This window comes from Gavia stellata, chromosome 1 (genome assembly GCF_030936135.1).
Source record: "Gavia stellata isolate bGavSte3 chromosome 1, bGavSte3.hap2, whole genome shotgun sequence".
Lineage (NCBI taxonomy): Eukaryota > Metazoa > Chordata > Aves > Gaviiformes > Gaviidae > Gavia > Gavia stellata.
Genome location: NC_082594.1, coordinates 105,628,409 through 105,650,102, shown reverse-complemented (window position 1 = coordinate 105,650,102; position 21,694 = coordinate 105,628,409). Strand labels below are relative to the sequence as shown.

General features: G+C 40.5%; 1 protein-coding gene across 1 annotated transcript in view; it reads left to right on the top strand.

Annotated features, from left to right (window-relative positions):
- The window catches only part of JAM2 (junctional adhesion molecule 2), a 38,045-nt gene that overhangs the window by 8,604 nt on the left and 7,747 nt on the right, over positions 1-21,694 (top strand). The window contains exons 2-4 of the mRNA XM_059819886.1: positions 15,013-15,078; positions 19,503-19,616; positions 20,835-20,987. Coding sequence (XP_059675869.1) covers positions 15,013-15,078; positions 19,503-19,616; positions 20,835-20,987 — 333 coding nt within the window. The remainder of the gene's footprint in view (positions 1-15,012; positions 15,079-19,502; positions 19,617-20,834; positions 20,988-21,694) is intronic.

The window sequence follows — 21,694 nt, the reverse complement described above, 5'->3', positions numbered from 1 at the left end:
TCTGGCTGGAGGCACTGCTTAGTGACATCGGCTGGGGCATTCTGAGCCACCATTTTGATGCTACAGGGCTTTGCTGGGTCCGATTGACTGGTGTTAGGGTGTTGAGCTTGCTCAAGAGCCTGAACGTTTTTAAAACGTAGATTGGGGGAAGTCAGGCCCTACTGAGAAAAATGCACTTAGCAGACCTTTGCTATATGAAAGGTGTGCGCGTGAATTAAGTTAAATCTTAAGCTGGGCAAGTTAATTCTAAACAGAAATATACGCTTTCTATAATAAATGTGACATGACTGAAGACTCTTTAAATGCTGCTGCTGAATTAAACAATTTTTAAGGTGATGTCTTGCCAATTAAGATGTTATATGTCAAGATTTGGAAAAGGGTATAAATTTTAGTAACTTCTAACAGATAAATGCATATTTTTCATTGCTTGAGACTTAGAAGATTGTAACTAGTCAGTGGCTTATACTGCACATAAACAACTCCAGCTTGTTTCAGGTGTTTACAACTCCTAACTGTAGGAATAATTAAATAGAGGAAGATTATCTCTTTTTTTTTTCCTTTCTTTCTCCTCTAATGTCCATATAAAGTCTAACTAAAAGGTCATTAACAGCAATGCTTAGATGTTGGATGAGTTTGTGCAGAAAAGGTCTTTATCCTCCGAGAAGACTTAGTAGCTTTCCGTTTAAATGTCAGTAAATATTTTTATGGGAAAGTTTTGGTTTTAGTCAGTATTTGAGTATTCTTTATATCTTGCAATGAATGCTGCTGTTGCCTTCTGTTCACCAGCATAATGATCCTCCCTGGTGTAATGTGATTCACTGACACACAAGAATGTCATAATCATTTGAGAGGCTCCTGAAGGGATCAGTATTTCAATATTGAAACAGAGCAATACAGCATCTGAAAATGTAGAAGAGAGGGAGGTTTGGGACAACCAGGTAGTAGTAAGGGCTCATAAGATTTTTAAGATGGTGCTGTTGTAGTATTGGAGTGACTAGTAAAGCAAACAAATTCAGACACTCCAGATTCACTGGTAACATCAAAGTTGGTGCCTGGGAGAGGAGGTAGAGAGAAGTAAGCAGATGCATCCATAGTGGAAGTATGCTTAGACATCAAGAAGCGACCCTTTGGGCTGCGTTAGTGTATGGTTTTGCTACTTGCTATACATTCTAAGAGGCTTTCACATAATTCTATTTGTAAGGCAAGTGCTTTATTTTTTTTTCCTTTTCTAAATAAGACCTACGTCCTGGACATCAACTAGTGCTGTTTGAGTTAAGTGATACAGAAGTCTTTTGAAATGTATTAGGTAGAAAAAGTAAATGTGACTCTTGTCTTTCTCCATGTTCAGTTTAAGTGTTGTTGAAACAATGGCATGGGGTACTTCCAGAAGTTAATGTACTTATAGCACTCATCTTCAGAGCCTTTCAATAAATTATGTTCTAGGGGATAAAAGTCATCTGGGCAGGCTGTTTACCAACAGGGAATCAGCACCACACGTAGAGAGACTAATGAAAAAATGGTTTTCAGCTCTATTCTTCCCCTGTCACTGCATACTCTTATCTATTTCATTCATGTTCCAGTCGTACCTCTAGCTGAGTCCTCAAGACTGTAACAATCCACACACAGTTGCTGTTCACTTCCCAGCTGTGTTCAAATTCTTAGCCCCCTTTTTTAGGGGGTAGAAGGGAGGGAAAACAGTGCTACGAAGGTTTTGCCCAGTTGCCAAAGAGTGCACTGGCTTTCTAACATAAATAGCTGTTGGGAGAATGCACTGATTTTTGGGAGAGAAGAATGAAGTGATGTCTCTTTATAAGCATTTAAACTCATTTAAAGTTTATTCAAAGCTTTTGAAAGCTATGTAAACAGAGAAAGAGGAGGGGGATACCCAGTTCTTATATGTACGGACTTTCAGGTGCAGAACATTTTTCTTGAGTTAAAGCAAATTTAATGTCTTCTATGGAACATCAAAGCTATGCAGAAGGTTTTTTTCTTACCTTTTTAAGCTAGTCTTCAGTCCAACAAGAAAGTCACAGAAAACTTATATTTTCTTGTGAAAATCTCATAAAACTTTAAGACAGATACTTTGTCTTCTAGTAAAATAACAGAACCTAAAAGGATAGAATATCTATATAACAAAATCTATTAAACCCAAAAGATTGTTTTACACTTCAGTTTGGAAAGCTGGGAATAAGTCAGTATTTAGGATCAGCCTAGCATTTAATAAACTCTGAAACAACTGGGTTTAACTTCATCTAATTTTTTTGGGGGGGCAAAGTTGAACTTTGATCTTATTGGCATCTTTAACAATTGATTGTATATAACAGTGTACGCTCCCCCCCCCCCAAGTAAAAGAGCAGCTTGGAGGGAGAACAGGATGGGCAAGGAACAGAGCTGCTGTTTGTTACTGAAGCGATGCTGTACCTATGGATTACAGCAGAAATTAGATGTTACAAGCAGTTAATGAAATATTGGGAGGGGGTAAGGAGGAAATAGCACTTCTTTTGAAGCTGAATTAGGTCACATTGCATGAATACAAAGAGAAGGAGAGGGACAAATCGTAACTGGAGAGAATATCAATTGAACTAACAGAGTAGCTTGTGTGTCCAATATGTACACAAAGAAGTTGATTGGATGCCTAGTAACCCTGTCTATAGGCATACTATTTAAAATAGTATGTCCAATATAGATATGTTAGTAACTTAAACACCTTCAGTTTTGGGGTGGGACTAATAATCTGAAAACTAGAAAAATCATCTACTGCATCGTGTTGCTGTTAAGGCTGCAATCCTGCACCTATATGCTGCATTTGAATCCCTTATAGCTTTATGGAGCCCTGCCGAAATCTTGTACGTAAAAATGTGGTATGAAATCTGATTATTTTAGATTGTCAATTGTGGTGACTGAAGGGTAGACAGTCCATGTTCTTTAGCTGCCTCTGCCTCAGGATGGAAAATGTGTGCGGGGTAGACAGACAGTATCAAAGGAAGTTCCTATGGCTAAATGTAGCAAGGGGCTTAGTTAAGAAATCAGCCTGTTTAAGTAGAAGATGATGTGTAGACTTGGCTATGAAGAGTTGCATATCTGTAAGCTCTGAAGTAGATGCTCTTTCCTATGAAAGAGCAATTAATTTTTTCTTGCAAGGAACCTGTTCCTCATCTGCCCTAAAACAATACCTGGCACTTGTAAACATAAACCATAAAAGCTTATGGCCTTATTTTACAAAGGCACTTTCAGCAGAACTGTTGAACTTTTACTTAGTTGGTCGTGAGTTCCTCTTCTAGAAGAGAAATGCTGGTAGCAATCTATTATTCAACAAGCCACCTGGTTCCCTTTCTTGATATTTTTTTTTTTTTTTTTTTTGACCACTCACAGCTCCGCTGATGCTAGCTCTGTACCATCCAGGCTCATTGCAAGAAGCTCAGCCCTACAACAACAGTGGGAATAAATATGTAAATGTGCACAGATCCTCTTCTTCCTAAAACATATTGTTCTGTGAATTTAGAGCTGAAGTCTGAAGACCTTAGTATGTGTTTGGGTTCCATGTGTATAATCTGTTTGCCAGCATAGTCCTTGGCCTGTTCTTCAGTCATCTTTCTCAAAAAGAGATCCTTAAATTGAAATTAGTTGACCTGAGTTGAAAGAGCACAGGCACCTTCAAAGCGGTATTATTTAGTCTTATTTCTAATGGAAACTTCAGTTTAAGCAATAATAGTGTCACATCAGTTTCTAGAGCATCAACGTCTCATGAGCAGTTGGTTATAAAGGGAATATGGGCAGAAGTAGGCAAAGCAGATGGCAAAACAGTAGTTTAAAGCAGCTTATATGCCTATCTGGGAGTCATGGTTTCATGAAATGTGTTGATTTATTGACTCTAACAAGTATTCTAGAAATGTAACACGTGTTTTTTGATGTTATTATAACATATGTGCGCTGTAGAATATTCCAGACAACAGCCATTTTGACAACCAGAGTTTTAAGCACTAAGTTGTGCTTGAGAGAGTAGTGACCCAGAGGGCTGAATCCTTGATCAGATATGGTTTATTCTAAAAAAAAAAAAAAAAAAAAAACCCAACAAAACCCAACCAAAAAAACTAATGGCTTTAAAAAAAAAATGTAAAATATTCCCAGCTCTACATGTTCCCAGTACTATTTTTGTCTCTGAACTGTAACTAGATTGACTTTAATTATGTCAAGATTATTTGTCTTCCATACAAACCATTCTGTCTCCTGGATTATTTTTTGTTGTAGTTTTACAGCATTACAGAATTGCTGACATCTTTTTTTTGTTTCATTTTCGTGAGAGTGAAACAGCTGGTAATTTCTTAGTTTAAGTACCTGCAGACCAGATAATCAAATCCTGTTACATGAAGCAGCAAACCAGTGAATTGTGAATGTTGGCTCACATACTGAGCTTTCCCTTCCTCTGATGCAAAGCAGCAGTGTTTCATTAGTGAACCTTACCCAAATATTCTTGAGGATGTGGCTCCTAACACATCCCTTCTGTTGAAAAGCTGTGATGATCACTAAGTTAACACTTATGCTTGATTTTAAAATAAATAAACAAAGCACAGAGTTACTCTATTATGTTTATTCCTGTTTCCTGTGTAACTTTCCAGTGTTGTTCTTCTGATGTTTTCTAATCTGAATACCCATATGTTGTTTTGCTTGTGTAGCTTTTTAATGTGATGAGGACTGTAGTGTTTTGTTTTGTTGTGGTGGTTTTTTTTTTTTACCCTCTTCATCCCCTTTAAGGAAAACTTGGCACCTATTATACTGTGACCTATTGTTCCTAGCTCTACCTTCCGGAGGATTTCTTCTAATCGTCCTTCTCCTTTAAGCATGCAAAACATCTTCTGTTTGTTCTAGCTACTCTTAATCCGTATCAGCCTTAATTGAATTGAAGGAGTGGCTTCAGTCTTGTTCAAATGTGCCCAAAGGTGCTTCTAGAAAATTTGTTATTAAAGAACTAAATTATCTATTAAAGGCCTGTAGAATTAAGGCTAAAGATATGCATTCATATTGTAAACTACAATGTTGATTGAAAGTAATAGTCATCAAACATGACTGTTAGCTGCTTCTGGCAGGAAGAGACTATTGAGCAAACTTGGCAGTGTAAGAGATCATGTGTGAATGAAAATGGGATGAGCTAATTTGGCAATTGCATTTGGATTATTAGGAAGGGTTCACCAAATTCTTTTGGCCAAGAGAGAAGTGGTCATCATGTTCCCAGCTCATATGAGCAAAGAATCTTGTAAAGTTCAGTGCTGTTTATCACTAATAGGATGCAGTCCTACAATTCATGGTTTGAGTGAAACTTGCTCAAGTGAAAACACTGCCACCACCACCCCCAGTTATTGGAAACATCTCCTCAGAAATCCCAAGTTCACAAAGCATTGCACAAGGCTCTTGCTGAGTATTTGTATTTAAAGAGCATCCTACTGTTTTTGGAAAGACTCTGCTTTTTTTTTTTTTTTAAGAAATATGCTAGCTAAAATGAAGTCATGGTATGTCCCAAATTCAGCAAAAACTGAATGGGAGAAAGCCTGTGTAAAGCCCTTTTTAAAAAGTCACCACAAGGAGTTATTCTGACTTTTGTTGCATATTAGTATAGAAGTATATTCTAGGACAATATTTGCTTCAGCAAGAACAATTCATATTTTGTTTTAAATTAATGTATTTCAGACATATCATCCCCTTCAGTGGGGCACAGAAGGTGACAATGCTGACTTGGCTTTGATTATTACACTTTGCTGAAAATGAGACATTTGGGCATAGCTGGTCAAATTAGCTGTCCTACCTGCTACTTAGGATCTGTTTACAATGCACAGTTCTGGTTAGTTAGCTACTCCTATACCTTTAGAAGCCAAAACTTAATACATACTCATACGTACTCATCCACTGCAGTGGAAGAGCTTTGTAGAAATGCTTAGATTAGTCAAAAAGGGGTTGAGAAGACCTACTGGGGAAAAGCTACTATAAACTTGAGAAGGGACTGAGGATGCACAGGAAATTTGGTTCCAATTTAAATGAGTAAGACTAACTATGGGAAGAGATATTCCTTCACTATAACAATGTATTTACTTACAACGATTTAAAATTGTATCTTCTTGATGTTCTTCTTAGCATCTGGAAACATGATCCTACAGTGAGGGAGCTTGAATGACTTCACTGGTTCTGAATGAGCTGGGACTCCGTTTTCATATGGTGTTTACTGGAATTGTAACTAATGCTGGTTGGCACAGTTGGAAAGTAAACTAAATTTGTTTTCAGGCTTTTTTAGATAAGTAATATGTCTATTTGCAGGTATATAAATGGTGTAACTTCTTGAAAATGTTTATCTGTTTCAAATTGCTTGGCAATTCCAGCAGAAGTCACTTAAATGTTGTAGGAGACTTCAGAGATCTCTATCTTGAATTGTGGGCCGGAATGGTTGTGTGGGTTTTGAGGTTGGTGTTTGTTTCTTCTAGTTTCCCAGTGCTCTTGTGTTTCAGGGCTGATTTTTACAGCTGATGTAAATCAGTCGAGTACTATTGACTTCAGAGGAACATGCCAGTTTGCCCTGGGTACCTACCTTTGTTCTGTAAATTTAAAAATCGTTCTACGACAATTTCTTTAGGTATTTGCACAGGCAAGTGTTTTGCTGAATTGTTACACCTAGTAATGCAACTGGAAATCTGTTCCTTCAGATTACTGCTGTAATGTGTGATATGAGGTGGGCAGGACAGCAGTGGCAAGGGGCTTCTACTCCCATAGCCTATTCTCATGGTCTTTTGAAACATGATGGTACTAGACATAAGTCATCAGCATCCTGATGCATCTTAAAATAAGCAACAGCTGAAGCAGCTACAGGCTTGCACTGCATTTGCAAGCTGTCTTTGAGCCACTGCTGAGTTGCCGTGGAAACCAATGTTGAGCAGGACCGGGAGAGGGCTGGAAAACTGGCTTTTTTGTGAGAGCCTGACTAGTTTAAAACCCCATCCCCCGATTTCAGAAGCTCACTCTGAATTACCATGGAGATAAGAAGAGTAGTGGAGTTTTGAGTCTTGTAGAATTGCGAGCCATAAATACTTACTTGGTTAATAGCATGTGCTTTCTGGATTGTCCCTCTGTTGGAATAAACTCCATGCTACAATGAACCTTTGCAAGCTGTGAATTCAAACCTTCCTCTCTTCTGTGTGAGTAGAAAAAGAAGAGGCAAAAACCCCAAACCTCTGAAGGGAATAGAATTTTACATTTTGATAATTAATTATATAAAAATGAATTATAAATTTATTTTTCCTCAGAACTTCCCACACCATCTCATGCAGTAATCATGGGACTGCTGGAAGCGCTTAAGAGGCTGTTCAGTTTATCTGGAATTGTTGTGCTTTGGTGTTCAGTTTCTTCAGAAAGGCTGACCTAAATAATCTCTTCCTTTCTTGTCCTTATTCCTCTTATTCCCAACTTTCTCTTCTACAGGCACTTCCAGTTCTGTGTTTCCAGGGCCAACTGTCCTTTGGGGCTCTGCTCTGAAATGAATCATTAACATGATCTTAAACCCTTAGGACTACTACTGATAACTTTAGATAATTGGCTCTGAAAACTTCAGTCTCTTATTACTTTTTTACTTTCAAGATTTTTTTTGCTTAACTTGAAAGTTAAGAATAAAGGCACCATCAGACTGCACTATACAGTACACACAAAGCTGAGGGTTAACTCATTCTTAGGTTGGCATTATAAATGAAAACCTCTTCCCTTGTCTGCTCTGTAGTTGAGGCATTTAACACAAGAACTTCTTTCCCGAGTGAGAGCTCCTCAGATCATCCAATAACAGCTTTTAATACAGGTAGAAATCCTGCTCTTAGTCACTTTCTGGCAAAGCTTCTCTTCCCCTGTTTAAATAACTCCTGGCTGGATGAAAATGCACCTCTGCGTTCTGTTTCTCATGTGATTTCCATTATGAAGGCAGAGTTACTGAAGCTGATTAAAACCTACTTTCTGTAACAGATGAGTGTGGAGGATTGTTTTTATTTTTATGCTACATCTAAATAAAGTAGCGCTTCTTTTGTATTAGACTCTAGACCTCTGTATATGTAATAAGTAGTAAATCCAAGAAAAACTATTTGAACTTGGGCAGCTTGGCCATTTAAACTGTGTCACTTTAGCCTAAGGTTTTTTTTGGGGGGAGTGTTGTTATTTCTGAAACAACTGATTACTTGTCAGGGTTTTTTGGTTTGGAGGAACCACCGTAAAGTATGCTTTAGGGTGACACCTTGCTTTGTTGCAATAGAGGTCCTGCAGGCAGGATACCTTGAAACTTGACTGCTTTGTCTTACTTGAGTATCTGTAGATAGTTTATTTTTTTTTTTTTAATTTGACTGCTTTTGCTCTTAATTTGAGATCTTTTAATAAAAAAAGGTGAAGAGAGTATCTGCTGACTTCCCAGAAAGGTGACCTACCATTTGGATGCTGGCTTTGTTATCAGCTTCAGATGTATAGCTCGGTTCAGGAGAGCAAATGGAGTGGAGGATTACTGCATTGTGCAGGGCTCTGAGCCTGGGCTGGAGGGGGGGAAAATGCCTTTGGGTTTTGGGGAAATCTTTTTGGATTTGCTGGGGGTGCAGGGAAGGTCAATTTTGTGTGCCTCCTACTCAGCTGTAGAGATGGAATTTTAGTTTTGTAATAGCTGCTCTTCCAAAAGAGAAGCCAAACTAAATATTGGATTTACCTGTTTTCTATAACTTGCTGTGTTTAAGTCTAGCAGTTTCCAAAACATGACAGAAGTGCTGCTGTGGCTGAAGGTATGCAGGCTTGTGTTTTTATGAATCGGATAAACTCTGCCCAGTGTAAATCCTGTTCTATTATTCTTCTTTAAGATTCAAAAAATTTTGTAATTCAAGATAACTGAAAGACTGAAGTTGAGCTACTTTTTCCTTTTTTTCCCATGATGTGGGATAATTTCTTCTAGCCCTTGTCCAAAATTTGAAGTCTTAATGCCATGTTTATGTTATGTTTTCTTAATGAAGCTGGGTTTACTCCAGTTATTTCTGGCTACATTTTGGTGCCTAAATTGCCAGTTTTGGAGATTGGTTAAGGAATCTGGCCAATACCGGGTACTCCTGCAGAGGCTGTGAATACTCCCGATTTCTTTCCAGCATGTTTGCTGTAAGTTCACCACGCAGAACTGATGGAAGATGCTTAAACACTGACCACTGACAGCAACGTGGCTGGGAAGAGTGGTGGGCCTGAGTCCTGGCTGCCTGTTGTTTAACTGTTGGAGTTAACGTAGTCTAGCCTGCCAACACCACTGTGAGCAGGGTTGATAGCCTTTCAGTTGTAGCAACCGCATCTTAGACCAGTAAGAAGAAGGGGAGTTAGTGTTTTGTGGTGTTTGGTTTGGTGTTGTTTGTTGTTTTTGTTTTTTTTTTTAGGTGATTCACAACTAATTCTGTCCAGAGGTAGATAGCTTCTCCTCCCCCTTCCCCATTTATGGACTATGTAATCTATGGACTACTTCTCTTAGGAAAAAATATGGCAAGAGGAGAGCCAAAACAGATGCAAGTGTTTAAATGATGTGACTGTAGCAAAACTCTACGTATCATTTGAGTACCTCATGGTAGGTAGTTACATAGCTGAGAAGTCTGCATCAGCATCTAAGCATGTTGCTGATGGTTTACCCTGAGGTGGTCATGTGTCTGAAGGATGCTAACACCAAACAGATGTCTGGTTTCCTATTCTCTTTCAGGGATTTCAGTAAGAGAACTGGCTTCATTATCGCTTTATTCTTGGGACATTGGACTTCCTAAACTTACAGTATCCTCTGAATCCTTTGTTAAGCTTTGCTCTGGACCACCTGCTATTTAGGACTTGGCAAAACAAATACTACAAGACTGCTTTTTCTCTTGTGCTTATAACTTTGTTTTGATTCTGTTCTCATGTAACTTCCTCTAGGCACACTGTTTCCTTTGATTTGGTTTGACTAATAGGCTTTTCCTTAATGATTCTTCCAGCTAGTAGTATCAGTTTACAGCTCTGAGTGATTATCAAATGGAAAGTGTGTATTTTGGGGGTTTATTGCTAAGCAAATGAAGTTACTGACAAATAAGAGTAGGCTTTTTTCAGTCTGTATAAAAGCATTTGATGAACAAAAAGTTTACTGGTACAGTAATATGTCATCTTTTCACTATTGCTTTTTATATGGTGAATTAAAATCCAAAGCTTAGATCTTGGATTCTGAATTATTCTGAATAATTGGAGGAGGCATTTCTAAAAGGACATTTTAAGGAAGAGATGTTTTGGCTTTAAAGAGCTCTCCTGTTTTTCTGCTTGATCAGAATATATAATGGTTTTAATTCGGTCAGATATCTCTGCATCACCTTAAGTTACTGTTCAGACTCTACTGCTTCTTGAAGAGGGTCATGTGTATGTGTGGTTTGTGTGTGCGAGGAGGAGGACTGTGTGTATGTTGAACTTCTTTCTTTTTTCTGATTTATTTTGTACTTAATGCATTGCATAATAGAATCTTCACGTATTCTATAAATCCCTTGATGAAAGGGGAAATATGGAGACTGTGCAATTGCAAGCTCACAATACAAAGTAAGCAAAGTAATTTCATCATAACTTCCACAGTGAGAAGTAAGTACCATGATCCTGCCCCAGAAGTCATAAAACACGTTTTCTTATTGTGGTTTCTAGCTTATGAATAGTTAGACCATGACAGTGACCTGCGTGACATCTGTATTAAAGAGGAGAGAAATTTCCAGGTCCATGAAACAGTGAATGTAATACAGTGGTGAACTGCATGTATTTGAGCTGTTTTGTGTCCAGACAGAGAAGGTTGATGTGCCAATAATTTGTAAATGGCTTTACCCACACACTGGAGTCCTAGAAATGCTTCCTACCTAGGTGTTAGCAAGTGTTAACTGCTGTCAGAGCCTCAGAACAAAATGCTCCTTGCCGTCATGAACACATGAAGGAAGATGTTATCTCAATAGATAAACATCATTTGTTATCTGTTGGCATATAGAATATGGGGGGGGGGGGGGGGAATATTGTTCTAGAAGCAACATGGTTTGGATAAAAGTCAAAAGCTAATTTTCTTTCCATAAATCTTATTAGGGCTTAATAGGTTAAAAGGAAAATGACTTAATGACTTCAGGCTTTCTTCCAGGCCAGGCTTGGACAAAACCAAGGAGATAGGCTATGTGTGGATGTGCAGGAGTACTGGTTACTTTGGGAGGCACTGGCAAAGTGGTTCCCTCCTTTGGTTTCAACAGAGTGTGTGTGGGGTCATTTTGGTTTTTTTAATTTCTTTTTTTAAAGTCCAACAGGAAAGTTTCCTTTCTTGATGGGGTGGAAAAAATTTCCAAGGGCTATTTGTAATGCAAATATTTTTTGCTATTTCAGTATTCTAAGGGTACGTAAATGGCATTGCTGGAATTGTCTTCTTCACTTCGTATTTATTTTTGTATTATAAACTTCTGCTGTAACTATTTTGGGGTAACACAAAGGTGGTGATAAAATTAAAACATATTAAGGACAGGATAGTTGCACGCAAATTTGGATCTTTTGGTAATGTGCACATATGAAAATTCACTTCACATTGCCAGGTGTGAAGCTGTATTCTCTTAGAAACAAGAAATGTTGGACATACATTTGGAAGAGGGGAAGGGGATGGTGGGATATCTACAAAGCAGCAGCTCTGAAGAGGTACAGGGGTACCAGGCGCAGGTGCCCCGGCGCTGGCAGGGGCTGCAGGGCGGCCGCTGTGAGGAGAGGCCGGGGCTGCCCCGTGCCGGACACAGCCGGTTCCAGCCGGCTCCGACCACCCACCGCAGGGCACGGCTGAGCCCCGCAGCCACGATGGCGGCGCCTCAGGGAAAGCCTGGGTAAGGAAGGGCAAAACGCTGCCCGGTAGTGAGGGGTAAGGAAAAAAGTGCGAGAAACAGCCTGTGAGCACTGAGGGGTGAGGATCCCCTGCAGCCCATGGAGAAACCACGGTGGAGCAGGTCTTGCCCTGCAGCCTGCGGAGGACCACGCTGGAGCAGATATCCACGCTGCAGCCCATGGAGGATCCCACACTGGAGCAAGTGGTTATGCTTTGAAGGAAGCTGAAGTGCATGGAGGATCCATGTTGGAGCAGGCTCCTGACAGTAACTGCGGCCCATGGAGAGGAGCCCATGCTGGAGCAGGAGAAAAGTGTGTGGAGGAAGGAGCGGCAGACAGGAGCTGTTACGGACTGACCACAGCCACCATTCCCCACAACCCCTGCACTTAACTTTATTTTTGATTGGCAGTAAATTTAATTCATTTTCCCTAAGTTGAGTCTGTTTTGCCTGTGGTGGTAATTGCTAAGTGATCTCCCCATCTTTCTCTTGACCCATGAGCTTTTTAATTTTATTTTCTCCCCTGTCGTGCTGAGGAGAGGAAGTGAGAGAGTGGCTGGGTGGGCATCTGGCAGCTGGCCAAGGTCAACCCACCACAACAGGATACAGTGAATGAGTAACTGAACTTCTGCTACAGTGCTGGGGATTCAAATACCTATTCTGACTGTTGCTCCATGACTCACAGAGGCAATGGTTATAGATACTGATAGAACTGCAATCTGTATTTTTAAAGGATGCTGGAAAAAACCTAGAAAATTATGGAGGTAAAGGGCTGTAGGAACAGTTTGGATGGAGAATTCCCTCTGTAGTGCCAGGCTTGAACAATAAGGAATGATCTTTAATTGAGAAGAAAACCATGGTGGTGTATGGGACCAGTACTGTTTAATATCTTCGTCAATGACATAAGACAGTGGGATCGAGTACATCCTCAGCAAGTCTGCAGACAACACCAAGCTGAGTGGTGCAACTGACACACCTGAGGGATGGGATGCCATCCAGAGGGACCTGGACAAGCTCGAGGAGTGGGCCCGTGTGAACCTCCTGAGGTTCAACAAGGCCAAATACAAGGTCCTGCACCTGGGTTGGGGCAACCCCCGGTATCAATACAGGCTGAGGGATGAAGGGATTGAGAGCAGCCCTGCAGAGAAGGACTTGGGGGTCCTGGTGGATGAAAAGCTGGACATGAGCCGCCAATGTGCACTCGCAGCCCAGAGGGCCAACCGTATCCTGGGCCGCATCAAAAGCAGCGTGGCCAGCAGGTCGAGGGAGGTGATTCTGCCCCTCTACTCTGCTCTTGTGAGACCTCACCTGGAGTACTGTGTCCAGCTCTGGAACTCTCAGCACAGGGAAGACATGGACCTGTTGGGGTGGGTCCAGAGGAGGGCCACAAAAATGATCAGAGGGATGGAACACCTCTCCTATGAGGAAAGGCTGAGAGAGTTGGGGTTGTTCAGCCTGGAGAAGAGAAGGCTCCAGGGAGACCGTATTGCAGCCTTTCAGTACTTAAAGGGAGCTTATAAGAAAGATGGGAACAAACTTTTTAGCGTGGCCTGTTATGATAGGACAAGGGGTAATGGATTTAAACTAAAAGTGGATAGATTTAGACTAGATACAAGGAAGAAATTTTTTACAATGAGGGTGGTGAAACATTGGAACAGGTTCCCCAGAGAGGTGGTAAATGCCCCATCCCTGCTAGTGTTCAAGGTCAGGTTGGATGGGGCTCTGAGTAAACTCATCTAGTTGAAGATGTTCCTGCTCATTGCAAGGGGGTTGGACTAGATGACCTTTAAAGGTTCATTCCAACCCAAACCGTTCTATGATGGTACCTTCCTACAAAGAAAACAGCGTGCTAACTCAGAGCTATGAGAACGCATAACTGAAAGCCCAAATAGACTCACTCAAGTGAGAAATGAGGCACACGCTTCAACAGAAGTAATCAGCTGTCAAAAGAAAACAGTAAGAAGCAAAAGATTCTTGATCTGTCCATGTGTTCACAACAAGACTGGATATCCATCTGCTAGGTTGCATGCAACTCTTCGCCCTTAGGCCAGGGAAAGGGAAATTAATTCTTTGGGCATGAACAAAGGAGGTCTGTGTGCATGAGAGAGGTAAATAGTAAGATTAGACTAAAAGGAGTAAAGCAAGACTAGTTTCTGTCAGTCAAAAGAACATTATGCTCTTAAACAAGCCATGTTTCTAAATATTGTTGATGGGGAGAGGGGCTCAGTTCTTGTTCATACCCTCTGTAGCAATTGTTCAGTTGGCTGATGCAGATGGAGGAAATAGACTGCATTAGGAGCGTCCATACTGTCTTCAAAACTGGTCCTAAACCCAAGGGAACTTGAGGTGTTTTTGGAAGAAAAAAAAGTTAATGTAAACCTGTGTAAAGAACTGTGTTTAGCTGTTCTTAAGCACTTGGTAGACTTGTAGCTTGCCATGGAGTAATCGGAATAACTGTGACTGACTGTTGGGCCTTGCAGGAACACTTCTGAATCATGAGGGAACATGGTGGAGTCCTTTCCTGGGAGAAGAGCAGCTCTTAAGAGAGGATGTATAGTGAGGTCCAGGGAGGGAGGTAGCTGGGTGGGGGTTGATGTAGGGCTAGTGGTAATTTCAGTATTCCTGATACAAGAGATATCCAAGACTGTAAGTTGGTTTTTTTCTCTCTTTGATATAAAACTATAGAAATGTGGACTAATGTTTTCCTTCTCATTTCAACAAGAATTTGAGGTAACTGCCAATTACTGCACACATTTTTTTTTACCCTGTAGAAGCTGTACATGGTATTCTTCAGTAAACATGCCTGCTTGTAATAGGAATACAATGGAAAATACCCTTCTGGATTAATACAAGTCTCCCCAATTAGAAACAGACTGAGACATTACTCCAGTATAGAACAATGCCTACTGTTTATATAGAACTTGTCACATGTAAATATTATCATGCTATTGTAAAAGAGAAATATTACTATTTTTCACAGGTGCCAGGGCATGGAGAGGCCACCCACATGGCCAACCCTGGTCTAGCTCTTAGTTCTGTACTCTCTCTACTAGACAATATCTAATCTGTCCAGCTGCTGAAGCACATATGAAATTACAAGTGTTTATTGCTGAATTGTCTTTTTTTTTTTTTTTCTGTCCCCTTGCAGATCATAAAGTGTCTGGAATTTCCATTGAAACGGATAACAAAAACGTAAAAGCAGAGGAGTTTAAGGGTACAGTATGGGTGTTGCTGTGATAATTTTTAATATATACACAACACATGCAAACCATGTATACAGAAGCTGTGCAGCTGTTAAGATTGTCTTCCTCTTTCCTGAGGGGTTCTGCTCCTACTCTCTCCATTGACTCTTTGTGTAATCTTGGTCTTGTCCCCATTTTCTCTTACTTGATGTGGGGTTGGACTAGATGTTCCCCAGAGGTCCTTTTCAACCTCACCTATTCTGTGATTCTATGACTTGTTTGTCAGTCCCGGTAGCTCACTCTGTAACTTCTGCCTGGTTACCTTCCACCCAAAATGATGGGAACTGATAGAAAGGAGAAGCATTATTTATCTTAGAAGACAGAGAAGTGAGGGTCTAGAGAGAGAACAACTGTAAGTCAGCTAATTGTCAGTAACTATAATTCAATAGCTATTTTTAGTTGTCAGTAACTGTAATGGCTATTTACATATATATATGTAATGTCATATGTAAAATGACAAATGAATTCCAGTAATATGCTAGAGAAGTTAAGGAGGCAGGGAGGAAAACCTAATGTTTGCTGGGTAGATGAGAAAGGGATCCTAGTAGTGTATATGTGAGGTTTGTGGGTTATGTGATTTTTTTTTTTGTTTGTTTGCTTTGTTTTTTGCATTTGGTTGGAATGGAGAGATGGGCATTTGGGAATTGAAAGAGCTGTTTGCTGAGCTTTAGGTTTTATTCATCTGTTCAAGGTAATAATCAAATATTTTGGAGGTCTCTAAAGCTGGGCTTCTGTCAAGTATTCTTGACACTTTTGGGGAAGAAAAACTTAATGCGTTTAGAGCTGAGGACAGGCAAGAGGAGAGAGAAAAGCTCTTCAGGTAATATTAAAGCTTGATTATATTCTATCTTTTTATATGATAGAGGGCTTGCATTTTGTTCTCTTGTTATTTGTATGATAGAGTGAGATCTGTTAAACATAGCTCAGATGCCATGCTGAGGTTTATTTGTGTAGCAGCACTAAGGGAATGGCAGAGGCTGATAGACGTAGCTATTCAACTGATTGCAGCTGATCTGAAATGCCTTTTTCTTTTCTCCTTGAACTCCTGTTACTGTAGAGGAGAATGGTCAATCACTGGAACAGGATCCCCAGGGAAATTGTCACAGCACCAAGCCTGTCAGAGTTCAGGGAGTGTCTAGATGACCCTCTTAGTCGTATGGTTTAGTTTTAGGTATTCCTGCAAGGAGCAGGGAGTTGGACTCGATGATCCTTATGGTTCCCTTCGAACTTGAGATATTCTGTGATTCTGTAACTAAATGATAGTCTCCAGACCAGATGTAAAACCAAATTAAACATTGTCCAGACCTCTCCAAGATCTCAGGAGGTTCTTGCAGGCCTGGCAGAGCCTGTGCTGATGCACAGTGTCCTGTGGGCCTACCTTAATGCAAGTCAAGTAGACCTGTTCTGGAAAGTACCTCTCACTGACTCCATTACTACTGGAAAAAGTGGGAGAGGGGAACTTATAACTAAGGAGGGTTTTATTATGTTGATCTGTTCTGTGTGCACTCCCTTTCATCCATTCCATTCCCTGTCTCTGAATAAGATTAGTGGGAGGGCATCAATGCTAGCTTTTTCTGAAACGAAAAAATGTGGCATGCAAGAAAGGGGCAGATCATTCAAGATGGAGGTGCTTGTTCAGCTTAGAACACTTCAGCTGAGCTGTCTCTATGTCAACTACTACAGACCAGCTCGTGAGACCGCCAGCTGTCACAAGGTCAGTAGCAAAAGCAAGCTGAGCTTGAATGATGGTTTTTCTTTGTTAGAAGGATACAAAAACAAAATGGAAAGGAAACTTTAGCAAATCTTAAGATTCAGGAAGCCTCCACCCATCCACTCAACCTGAAGTCAGGAACCTCAGGCTTCCTGAGTGCACAGCATGTTTTTCAAAGTGGCCAGTGCATGTGTAACATGTTTCTGGCAAAGAATGCCCTCCTGCCTCAATTTTTCTTTCAAGTCTGGACATTTTTTCCCACATGAGAGATCACCAAGGCTACCAGTCTGGTCCCTTGGAAGCTTTTTGTTTCTCTGCAGAACAGACATGGGAAATTAGACTCTAAAGGGTAAGTGGGTAGATCTGTCGGTAGCTCTTAATTACCCTTCGGCACTGTTTGCTGAGACTGGAAACGAGGGTGCCAGTTAATGCAGATTGACTCTATGTTTGAGCAGGGGATGTTTGTCTCCTGAAAGCTAGACGGGCATTGCCGAAACTGTAGAGGCTTTTGATCCTTGATACTCTGGCCTATATTGGAAGAGGAGCAGCATAAAAGTAGTAAGATCAATATTGTATTTGTTTCTTTTACAGAAGTTTCTGGGAGATACTAAATTTTACTTTATTAATAGATTTGGAGCCAGTCAGATGTATGGTTTGATTCTTTTCCCTGATGTTGTCTCCCAACAATTCTTATGAATACCTTGTCTTAAGAGTTATTTACCGGGAAAAAATACTTATATATATTTTAGCATGCTGTTCCACAGAGAATGGAACTACTGAAACACTGAGTTTGTCCCAATAACTCATCTATACAGTTTGTCATGTCTTCTCTCCCTCTTTAGGTCCCCCATAATAACTACAGGTGTGACCATAGACCACAATTACTATGATGCAAGCTACATATTAGGGATGGCATATGCTGATGCTCTGCTGTGAGGGAGCAAAAAAGAACAGTTGAGCTCCCAGTGTGACCCATTCCTCATTAGGAGCACTAATTTTGGTTTGTTTCCTACCTAGTTATGGCAACTTTAGCAATAATCATTAACTCTTGAAATCTTAGCCTCTCTGTGAAATTTAGTTGATGATGCCCACTATACGTAAGTCAGGGAAACTTGAGTGGACAGACAGAAAGGTGAACAATTGTATGAACCTTCTTTTCCTGAGAACTTAAGAAAAATAAGAGGTAACCACTAAGGGATGTTATGAGCAGCCTCTGCTGCCAGCAGCTCTGGATGCCTGGGGGTTCCTCCTGCCGGCCACTGGAGCCCAGCCCAATGTGCCTGAAGGCCTGGGGGGTCTTTGTCCCAGGTGGATGGACACAGCTGCTGCTTTCCCATTTGCAGGTTCAATCAGTAGCAAGGCTGTGTGTGTGTCCCAGGGATGCATGCATGTATGTGCACACCCACACATACACACTAGCGCTGGCACTGCCAGCTACACAGACTGCCACAGACAAGGCGCTGCCTTCAACAGCACCCACATACAACACTGCCTGGGCTCACACAAAGTGCTAAGTGTAGACAGCTGAGCCTCCTTACTCCTCTCTGGCTGGTGGAGATTGAAGTTCAGTGGTGAAAGCCCTCACACAACACTTCCTAGATTCACAAGCACATGCATGTTCTTGGATCCCCTGAGTACCAGCACAGTCCCTCTGCCCATCTACTACCCCTGCCCCACTCACCAGCTCGCCCAACTTGAGGTTTGCTAGAGAATTATGCTCACACCTCCAGGCACACCGGGTTTAGGAAAGATACAAACACTGCACACCTCCACTTCCAGAAGCCAGCACCACAAGCCCAAGGGTGCATACGCTCCCAGTGTGACCCCAGTTGCTGGCCCTAAACTTACTTAAGCCACCCCTCTCTGCCCCGATAGCTAGCACTCCAGGCACACATGCTTTGAGACTCACCAGCAGACACTCCCAACATCTGTGGCCCCTCCAACTACTGCTGCAGAGACCCTCACTCTCTCCAGTTGCCCACACCACAGTCCCATCAGTTTGTTTGGAGACTGATGGTCTTTGTCATAATCTCTGTTAGTCCCTGTCTGTCATGTTTGTGTCTCTGTTTTTGCTTGTTGCTGCTCCCTTCACTTGTTACCACTTTTTGCATTGAAAGGGTCCTTGATTGGGAAACCTTAATGAAGCTGACTCTCACCTTCCACATACCCTTACAATAACCAATGTGAAATTGTAACTAAATACGTAAGTTACTTAAGAGAATATTTAACCATCTTACTGGTATGTTTTCCATCTGCATTAAGTTATACATTTAAACAGTTAAACTACTGATACTGAATTCAGAATGGTAATTCACAAAATATTGTTGATAACAGGGTCAGAGTCCTTTTTTAATGGTGGTCTGCTCACTGACAAAATATTTAAACCTAAAACGAGGGTAGTAATACAAAATCTGTGCCCATCCAACGTGGGAATATCTAGTTCCCAACATCTGAAGTTTGATCCAAAGGCCACTGAAGTATGGGAAAATTACTAGTTTCTGTTTCCCCGTTGTGTTTGTGTAAATCTGGAGAAGGTCTGATGGCATCACTTTGACAAGTAGGTCTGGCCCTTGCTGACTGCTCAAGTTCTTTTGAAGGGGGAATATTAATTTCATGGAGCCTGAATGTGTACCAAACACAATGTGGAAGTCTCTAATTTTCCCTTTTGCATTCTTCCCCCCCCAGAGGCTATTCTTAGTTGCAAGCACAAATTTTCAAAAGGGATGAGCTTAAGAATAGAATGGAAGAAAATCCAGTCTCAAGGAGTCTCATTTGTCTACTACAATGGTGAATTTACAGGTACAGTACTACAAACTTAGACTAATGGCTTAACATGTTATTCTGTATCATAGACATCTACTCTTTCTTGGGGAATAATATTAGGAAAATGACTGAAAGAGAACGCTCTGGACTCTCCATACTGAACAGCTGTCCTTTTGAGGAAAAGAATTCTTCCCCAAGGGGAAAAATGGCATTTCTTAAAAAAATCATCAAAGATTTGTTACCTTTTTAATGAGGTTAAATGTAATAAAACTCAAGACTAAGGAAAATGGCACTGCACATTCCTTGACATTTTTAAAAAATGAAATTACGTTGAGATATAAACTCCCCAAAACTACTGCAAGCTCTGCACTCGTATCCTACAAAGAGGTTTCTGAAGCCTTCTGTAGAGCTGGAGGTTTAGATATGAATAATGCAGCAATTTTTATATACATAAAATATAAACTCAGCTGTATATTTTAAATTATTTGTATTCTTTTCAGAAGTGGAATTTCTGTTCATATGTTCTGAAAAGGACTTACCTCAGCTTTATGTGTTGAGGAAAATATGGGTCTCTTGTATCTTGTACACAATGAATGAAGGTTAAGAAGCAAAATAAAAGCACAGTGATTTTATTAGTTTGTAGAGCTTGCAAGATGTGCTGGTCATGTTGAACTGTTTTTTTCTGCATATATTTAATTCAGAGAAACACTGGAACTCATGGTTCTGTGTGTGCATGTAACTTTGATTTCATAACAAGCTGTAGAATTAAAAAAACCTCATTGTAAGAAGTCTGATGGCAATATCTTTGTTAAATCCATTGGGGTTTTCTTGCCAAGTTAGAATGTCAAATACTTTGCTGTGGTCTCTCTCACAATTCTTTCTGTAAGGTAACTAAGTTAGTGATTGCCATCCCTCTAGTGGAAAATTATGTCTTTTTTGTTACCTGACTACTGCTATACATGTTTTTTTTTAAAATATCTGCAGAAAAAAAGTATTCCATCTTCCAAATAGAAAATGTATGACAGATGTAGTTTTTTTGAACTGAAGGGTTTTTTTGTACTAAATGGACAAGTTGTAGAAGTTTCTTACTGTCTTGGGAGAGGGATTACATATTGCTCCTTGGTGATAGATAACTAACACTGAACAAATGAGCAATAGTTCATAAATTGCACATGATTTCAGAACAAGCCAATGAGATGTAGATGTTTGCTATAAGCAAAGAGCAGAAACCTCTCTGTCTGTTCTCCTTTAAAGGTGATCTTCGAGGCCGAGCAGAGATGCTGAATACAGGAATCCGTATTAGAAATGTGACTAGAAAGGATTCTGGGACCTACCGCTGTGAAATCAGCGCAAAGAGTGAAGAGGGGCAACGCCTAGGAGAGGCTACTATTACTCTCACAGTATTGGGTACAAACTTTATTACTTGGGCTTCTGTAAATATATTGAATGATGCAAGGGGTGTTGAAGGTAGGGTTGTTCATATCTTATGTGGCTGCTGGGTTTTTGGGTCGTCTTTGGGCTGGGTTTGTAAACGCGTATGCACATTCTACAACATACTTCACAAAAGAGCTTTGCAAAATGCACACTTGCATTAGAAAGGAATATAACTAGGGTTTTGTTGAGATAAATGTGGGTTTCATTTCTCAAAACTTAGCAAGTATGCTGATTTATGTGATGGTGAAACTTCCATTTCTGCTAAAACTGAAGTCATTCAGTGGATGAGAATCTGGATAAGCAGATCATGGTGTTTGGCACTGGAAAGTCAGCATCTGTCAACACTTATCAAATATTCCTAAGCGGCAGTTCATTCTAATATGCTACAGTCTCCTCCTGTTTTTGGAAGGAGAAACTGCTGCAGCGTCTGCACAATGCCAACCAGCGAGCTAGCAATCTGTGGACTTTATTTACAGGAGAGATGGGGTTGGCTTGGGGGGTGGTTGTTCTTTGTGGGTTTTTTGTTTGTTTTCTTTCCTAGTTGGGGAAAGGAGGGAAAAGTGAATACTGAGCACATTCTTCTTATATTGTCCCTGGTATTTTTCCCAGTGGATGAGTGGTAGAGGTTTGTGGTTTTCTTCTTTCCTCCCTATAGGGAGAAAAGAAAATACTTGCTTTTG